The sequence below is a fragment of the Scatophagus argus genome, chromosome 15 (assembly GCF_020382885.2).
Source record: "Scatophagus argus isolate fScaArg1 chromosome 15, fScaArg1.pri, whole genome shotgun sequence".
Lineage (NCBI taxonomy): Eukaryota > Metazoa > Chordata > Actinopteri > Scatophagidae > Scatophagus > Scatophagus argus.
This window is the reverse complement of record NC_058507.1, coordinates 14,438,036-14,445,263: the sequence shown is the minus strand read 5'-3', so window position 1 is coordinate 14,445,263 and position 7,228 is coordinate 14,438,036. Positions and strand designations below refer to the sequence as shown.

At 42.3% G+C, this 7,228-nt stretch overlaps 2 protein-coding genes across 2 annotated transcripts; one reads left to right on the top strand and one right to left on the bottom strand.

Annotated features, from left to right (window-relative positions):
- Nucleotides 1-598: 598 nt before the first annotated feature.
- Nucleotides 599-3,353, top strand: LOC124071697 (syncoilin-like). Its single transcript, XM_046412466.1, has 5 exons — nucleotides 599-707; nucleotides 992-1,486; nucleotides 2,414-2,824; nucleotides 2,909-3,033; nucleotides 3,121-3,353. Exons 2-5 carry the CDS (start codon nucleotides 998-1,000, stop codon nucleotides 3,164-3,166), a joined length of 1,071 nt encoding a protein of 356 aa, XP_046268422.1. The 5' UTR covers nucleotides 599-707; nucleotides 992-997; the 3' UTR covers nucleotides 3,167-3,353.
- An 8-nt stretch (nucleotides 3,354-3,361) lies between these two features.
- LOC124071695 (histone-binding protein RBBP4) lies at nucleotides 3,362-7,228 on the bottom strand. The gene is made up of 11 exons (XM_046412464.1): nucleotides 7,073-7,228; nucleotides 6,457-6,604; nucleotides 6,202-6,347; nucleotides 5,715-5,888; nucleotides 5,482-5,597; nucleotides 5,199-5,359; nucleotides 4,907-5,033; nucleotides 4,718-4,795; nucleotides 4,250-4,384; nucleotides 4,045-4,155; nucleotides 3,362-3,898 (listed from the first exon to the last, which is right to left on the bottom strand). Exons 1-11 carry the CDS (start codon nucleotides 7,086-7,088, stop codon nucleotides 3,836-3,838), a joined length of 1,275 nt encoding a protein of 424 aa, XP_046268420.1. The 5' UTR covers nucleotides 7,089-7,228; the 3' UTR covers nucleotides 3,362-3,835.

Genomic DNA, 7,228 nt, shown 5'->3' with positions numbered 1-7,228 from the left:
AAACATAAAGTGCATAAAGTGTTTTTGCTTTCCCTGTTTACTCTTTTCCTGTATTTTAGTGGGTTTTTTCATGCGAAATATGGAACATCACAAGACAAATTAAAGACAATATTCTTTAAAAACAATATTCTCAAATTGACTCTTGTCCTCATAGTGTGTGATAGTGTAAGTTAGCCTCCATTTGTGTGTTTTTAATTTGATAAGCAGCATGTGAAACACTGCAAACAAACACTGTGTATGAATCATGTGAACACTTTATGTACAGCTGAGCTAAATACTGAAGGTGGGTATTAAAAGGAAAGCTTGCACAGACCTGCTAATGCTGCCTGAGGCTAAATGTTTTCAGGCAGAAAGTTGGTGTAAGCTATTGCTCCAACAGTTTTCAGTCATGATGTCACTATCTACTTTGATGCACACAAAACAGGCTGTATAAATAAATCTCCCTCTGCCACCCAGGCTGGTCCAGACATGTGCTCACTGAAGTGCCCAGAGCATGTAGGCCAGTCTGCCTTCAGCTCTGACACAGTTTGTGATCCCATGTGGGGGTATGAGAGAGTCTTAGATAGAGTTTCCCTCATGCCTCCAGTGTTATTAATAAACACAAAGTGTGCCTCTGTTTTTCTAGAGACAGACACAGTGCAGAGCTGTCCTTAAAGCCAAAAGCAAACCGTGTTCACAGTTGTTCAGGACTGTCATTTCCGAACAAGGTGAGTAGAAATATAAGTTTGTATGAATTGTTACTGGTCAGTATAATATATCAGTTTTGACAAAGAACCGAAGGTGTTTAAAGTCCTCTTGTGTGTGATATTTGGGTGGTTTTTTTTTTAGCTTTGTAGCAATCAGAATTTAAAACGGGATTAAATCTACATTAAACTGCTCTGTTATGCAACAGTGATTTAAAGGAATGACCAGATCTGAGGGAAACCACAATCCCATCAGTTTTTGCTGTGGGTCATTTGATTAATGACAGTTCTCTTCTTTTTCCCTCTAGCTTATCATGGACAATCAAACATCAACAGAGAATGGAAAAGACACGGAATCTACTGAGGACCCACACAGAGAATATAGTTTTGTTGAGGATATCACAGGTGACAGCCATGCTGCCTCTGCAACTGAGACAGTCATTCCTCTAAATGAGTGTGCACCACATCCTGTCATACAAATGGACCAGGCGGTTATGGACAGGTTGGGACAACTTTTCAATCACTGCATCCAGCACGTGTCCCATCTGGAGATGCAGAGGGACGAGCTGATACAAGAGCTCCTCCGTTTGCAGGAACCCCTGCTGCGAGTGGTGGAGCTCCTGAGAGGGAAGCTGGTGAAGACACAGAGGCTGCTCACTCTGGCTCAGCTTGATTATATTGCTGTTCGTGAAGAAGTGCAGCAGGTGAAAAGGAAAATATTTGCCACAGCCAGAGACTGCATCCAGAGCCAGGTGACACTGGCTGCACACGAGTACGAGGTGGCTCAGTCTGCTGTTACTCAGGTAGGATTCAAGCCACCTGCAAGACTAGTTTCCTGTAGTGGGTTTTAATAAATATTTGTGTTTCATTCTGCAGCTTGAGAGAAATTCAATACTCATACACATCATCATCTACTATAAATTAATTCTTTTATGTTAGGGACCCCCCCATTAATAAAAATATATAAATAATATAAAAATAAATGTCATTTATATAGTAAATGTACTGGGCCTGATGTGTAAAGTACACTATATAGACAAAAGTATTGGATCATCTGACTGTTACACCAGCTTTGCAGCTGTAACAGCTTCCACTCTTCTGGGAAGGCTTTCCATAAGATGTTGGAGTGTTTCTGTGGGAATTTTTACCCATTCATGCAGTAGCATTTGTGAGTTCAGGCACTGATGTTGGAACAAAAGGCCTGGCTCACAATCTCTGTTCCAATTCATCCCAAAGGTGTTGGATGGGGTTGAAATCAGCGATCTGTGCAGGCCAGTCAAGTTCTTCCACACCAAACTCATCCAGCCATGTCCTTATAGAGCTTGCTTTCTGCACTGGGGAACTTTTCTGTTCCAGTCATGCTGGAACAGAAAAGGGCCTTCACCAAACTGTTGCCACAAAGTTGGAAGCATAGCATTGTCCAAAATGTCTTGGTATGCTGAAGCATTAAGATTTCCCTTCACTGGAAGTAAGGGGCCGAGCCCAATCTCTGAAACAGTCCCAGCCCAATACTTTTGTCTTTATAGTGTATGTATTCTGTTTACATTAAAGCCATGAATTTACAGGGCACCTATAACAAGCAACTGAGCCTCAAGTTAGTTTAAAAATGCAGACTTGGTGAGCGGCTGTCCACTGTGGTTTGCAATTTTCTGCCATAACTTGGTTTGGAGCAGCTTTGCTCGGTTACGCCATTGTTTTTATGTTTTTATACATTTCCCATCCATCCATAGGAGGAGCTCAAGGTCTACATCCAAACTCTGACCCAGGAGTTGTCCCAGCTCCAGGAGGCCCACCAGAACCAGCTAAACTCCCTGCGGGACCAGGCCACTAAGCCCTGCAGGCCCAGGGCCATGAGTGATGTCAGTCAGTGTCGCCAGTCTTCTGTGAGGCTGCAGCGGCGGCTCAGCGGCAGCGTGAGGGCACTGGAGGACTGGTACGAGCCACGGCTCATGGCCCTGCTGAAGAGAAGGCAGATGGGGGAGGATGCCCTGAGAAAGAGCAGGGAGCAGGTGATGGACCTGAGGGCCAGCCAGGGGCCCCTGAGAGAGGACATAGACAGACTACAGATGCAGAGAGCCTGCCTGGAGCAGAGGATCAGTCTGATGGAGAGGGAGAGGGAGGAGAGCATCACACAACATAAGGTAGAGCGACTGAAGTCAAGCAAGACGTGAAGATATAAAGAATGACTTTTAAAATTAGACCAACTGTTTGTCCGCTTTGCACAGGAGACGGTGAAGACATTAGAAGACACTTTGAGAGAACTACAAGTGGAATTTGAGGTTCAAAAGAAATCTAAGAAAGATTTGGAAGACCACACAGGTGACCTTTTAAAAGAACTGACATCTCTGAGGTAGGTTTACTCTGATCCTTTTTCTGTTTAACATCCTATAGATTGTGAGCATCAGCATTAAAAACAGTTGTTAATGCCTTGTTTTAGATGCTGTAGTGAACCTGGTGAAACCAGTGCAGAAGGGGATCCCTGATTTTGTTTCCTGTTGATATTTGTTAAGCCCATTATCCACACCAGACCAAACCACTGCATCACATTTACATTTTAGCAAATAATTCAAACAGTAATTATTTGCTTCTACTGATTCATTTACTTTCCAATCATATTTTACAAAACAAATTACTCACACATACAGTTAAATATCTAGGAAGTTGCACCAAGACACACATTTATTGTAAATATTTTATTATGAATATACTTAATACACAAAAGATGAAGCACAGAAAAAAAACAGGAAAGAAAACACATAAAAGGGACACACGCATTCTGGAAAATTCCCACTACAAACATAAGGCAAAGAAAAACCTACAGTATATACACTTTTTTAAAAAATGGATCTCTGTAGAAATGTATTCAGCACAGCTAATCAAGATGAAAGAATTAAAACCATCAAAAAGAAGATATGAATGCTGGACACAACTGTGACTGTTTCATCACAAGCCAAAGTGAAAAATCGGACCAACACAGACTTAATTTAAATACTTCACGACACGATGACAATGCAGCATGTTGTTCTTTAAAACTTCTACAAAATCAGTGCTGCCCAGTGTGTTTGAAAAAACACATCACCGCTTATGTGCCCAGCACTAAGAAATGGATCCATTTAACAAGCAGGTCAGATAAAGAAATGTGAAGACTAGCCTCATGCCTGGACTTCTGAATCTGCAGCACCTTCTGGGTCCTCGTCATTGTAGATATTTTCAGCCTGCAGAAGAGATAGTTAAAAATATATTCACTGTTAGCTGATATTCAGTGTTAATAAATCCATTTCAAAATTCTTTCCTGTGTTGGATTTTTACCGTTCTTTAGGTGCCCACGTAATTTCATGAATCCCTGACACAAAACTCTTACCATCTGCCAGACTTGCATGATGTTGTCCTCTGATACAGAGCAGATGACCCACGGCTCGTTGGGGTTCCAAGAGAAGTCTGAGATTTTAGCTGTGTGTCCGCCGTGGATGAACTAAAAAGAAAAGGAGCGAGAGGGATTAAAATATCACTTGACTGTTTGTTAAAATGCACAGAGATCAGCAGTTACAGTTTTTGTCACAACTGACCAGCAGCTCAGGAGGGCCATCCTCAGCATCCTCTGGTGACTGTTCCTCTCCGATCTTGCTGAGGTCCCAGACGTTGAGCCTCCTGTCGGTGCCGCTTGAAGCCAGGATGGTTTCGTTATGAGGAGACCACTGAACCTGTTGAGCAGAAATGGGTCAGTTGTTAGATTTCTGTGACAAAGTGCTTCATTAACATGAAACAAACAGCCACAGCCAACATAACTAAACTGCTCCAACAGCTGCTCGACTGCCATTTGTACTGTGAGTATTTTGTGTCCAAATGGTCCTCTGAATCTGCTTGATGTTGTACAGTCAAGTACAACATGATTGTTGATCCACAATTAAAATAGTCAATTTTTACCCAGAGTCTTATAGAGTCTTGCTATTTGCAGTTTTAGCTAGACTTTGCCAACAATAGCAAAACAATAACTGTGTAACTTTTATTCAGGTGATGAGAGGGTCACTTCTTACCTGGAAGATCTCATCCTTGTGAGACTCAAAAGAGTGCAGCTTCAGCTTCAGGTTCCTCAGGTCCCAAAGTGCTACCGTCTAAAAATTAAAGTCAACTTCAGTTGATTGAACTCATATAAATGAGGAAATACTCTGCATTACTAGACAGCAACATGATATGCAACAGTTCGAGAGATAAAGTGGGCTCACCTTATCTGCAGAGCCAGTGGCCAGGATGAACTCGCTGTAGGGATTGAAGGACAGACAGTTGACCTCAGCAGTGTGGGCATCCACTGCGTGGCTGGGCTTGGAAGTGTTGTTGGATCGTGTGTCCCAGCTGTTCCAAACAGAAGCACAAAAGTTTTTTGTTTTTTTTTCCCAAAAGCACAGCTGTTGAAAAAAAAACAAAACAAAAAAACAAAACAAAACTGAAAATGAACAACAACTTTGCTCCTTGTGAGTCATTGCAGTGGTTAGTGAATTGTGTAATCAAGCTGCTCACATCATGAGTTTCTGGTCATCAGCCACAGATCCAAAGAGTGACTCGTGTAACAGGTGCCAGGACACATCCTCCACCACAGCAGTGTGGCCTGTGAAGATGGTCTTTGCATCCACAATCTTTCCCTCCTTGGGTACTGTGCTGATGTCCCACAGGCAGATCGTCTGCAAAAGAGAGCAGAGATGGACAAAAACACTATTATATTCATATATATAACTATTATATTCATATATAGGAAGAGAGACAATACTAGACAGAAGAATTAATGTCACAACAGACTGCTTACATGGTCATCAGAAGCACTGAGCAGGCAGCCGCTGAGGTTTGGGTTCCAGGAGAGGCCATAGCCCTCCTTCTGGTGGCCTCTCAAGCGTAGATCTGGGGTGCATTCTCCAGAGGGGTCTTCAATAAACAAAAATTAAAAAATAAAAACTATGTTAAAAGATTGTGCAGGAACACCACTTGTTGTAGTCTTTTTGAAAACTCTTCAGAAAAATGTCTTTTGGTTGTAATCCTAACCAGGCTTGGAGGGGTGTTTTGTGTAATCAAAGACCAGCACGTCGCTGGTGGGGGTCTTGGTGGCAATGATGCAGGGATTCTGAGGCATGTAGCGGGCTCTGTTCACTTCTCCCTCATGGTTGATCTTGATCTCGATCTCTATCTTGCCACTTACAGAGCCAAAGCCTCCAAACTCTGAAATGAAAAGGACCACAGATACATGAAATAGTTGTTACCAATGATGAATAAAATTCTGTTTTACTAAAACATGTTCAGTGGTATATTGTATATAAGTTTGTACTGTATACAGATGTGGTTTGTCACAATTTTAATGAAATATAATCCAAAATAAAAAAAAATGCACCTATGGTTTAAACTTTGACTACTATAATGACAGTAATGTGAATACTAAAATATTCTGAAATACCCAACAGCCAGGCACAACATATACGCAGTGTATATCAGTTTTTAACACCACCAAGCTTTCCCTGCACACATTATCCCTCACCTCCTTTCTCACTGTCGTAGTGGGAGGCATCAAACTGGGCATCATCATTTGGGAGCTGAACACTAGCAATAACAAGGTGATTCTGTTCATCAGAGGTGTGTGTCCCCAGGACCAGCCTGTGCACACTGTAGTCTTTCCCTTCTGGCCTGTCAAAATATAATATAATTTATTTATTAATGACTTTTTTTTAAAAAAACCTGATACCTCTCTTAGGTCATCTTTAGGTATGTGTCATGGCGCATCGGGTCTTCTCACCTTGTGACATCTGGCAGCCACTGGGCAGTGAGGCTGGGCCACTCCAGGGCATGAGTCATGACCAGGTCGTACAGAAAAGGGGTATTCTTCTTCCAGATCTTGTACTCTTCATTGATCACCCTTTCCTCCACAGCATCGTCAAATGCCGCTACAAAGGTCGCATTTAACAGCAACACAACACAACAAAGTTATGATGACTGTCAAAACGAAGTCGTGCACCATCTCAACATGCCAGAGATGAAGAGAGGATACTGACGTGACGTTTCTTCCTGTTTATTTGACTGATAAGCTAAAGTTAGCACACGTTGATATAACTAAATTTACATACATACAGGTATAAAATCCTTAATCAACCCCCGAGGAAGATCCCGACCAATATGTCGTTCCATGTGGGACAGCAAGTTAACATCCACTCATAAAGTACAGTAACAGTGTAAAAGGAGTCGGCTAACAGCTAAAGTTAGCTAACAGCTAACTGGGTAGTGTGTAACAATGAGGGGAGCTGCTGACTGACGCGCCAACAGCCACCGGCATATCCTGACCCGTAGTTTCTATCATTCCGGAGAACCTACGGACCCAGATTAATCAGCTAATTCTGAGAGGTGAATATACGTACCGTCTTTATCAGCCATTATGCAGCAATTAAATGGCTAATACCGGTAAAGAGTAGCAATTCTTAGAGAAAGCGGTTTGAAGACACCACGAAGGCTTGCGATGGCGCCAACTCCGTAAAAAACCACTGGCCAATCAGCAATCATCAAAACTGACGGGA

What these genes read in the sequence shown, in the direction of transcription:
- LOC124071697 (XM_046412466.1), top strand. Translation starts at nt 998, where the DNA reads ATGGACAATCAAACATCAACAGAGAATGGAAAAGACACGGAATCTACT. An exon ending in AGAGCATCACACAACATAAG is followed by an intron (nt 2,825 to 2,908) that starts GTAGAGCGACTG and finishes CGCTTTGCACAG; the next exon opens with GAGACGGTGAAGACATTAGA. An exon ending in AAAGAACTGACATCTCTGAG is followed by an intron (nt 3,034 to 3,120) that starts GTAGGTTTACTC and finishes GCCTTGTTTTAG; the next exon opens with ATGCTGTAGTGAACCTGGTG.
- LOC124071695 (XM_046412464.1), bottom strand. An exon ending in CCACTGGCTCTGCAGATAAG is followed by an intron (nt 4,796 to 4,906) that starts GTGAGCCCACTT and finishes TTTAATTTTTAG; the next exon opens with ACGGTAGCACTTTGGGACCT. An exon ending in ACAAGGATGAGATCTTCCAG is followed by an intron (nt 4,385 to 4,717) that starts GTAAGAAGTGAC and finishes TCTGCTCAACAG; the next exon opens with GTTCAGTGGTCTCCTCATAA.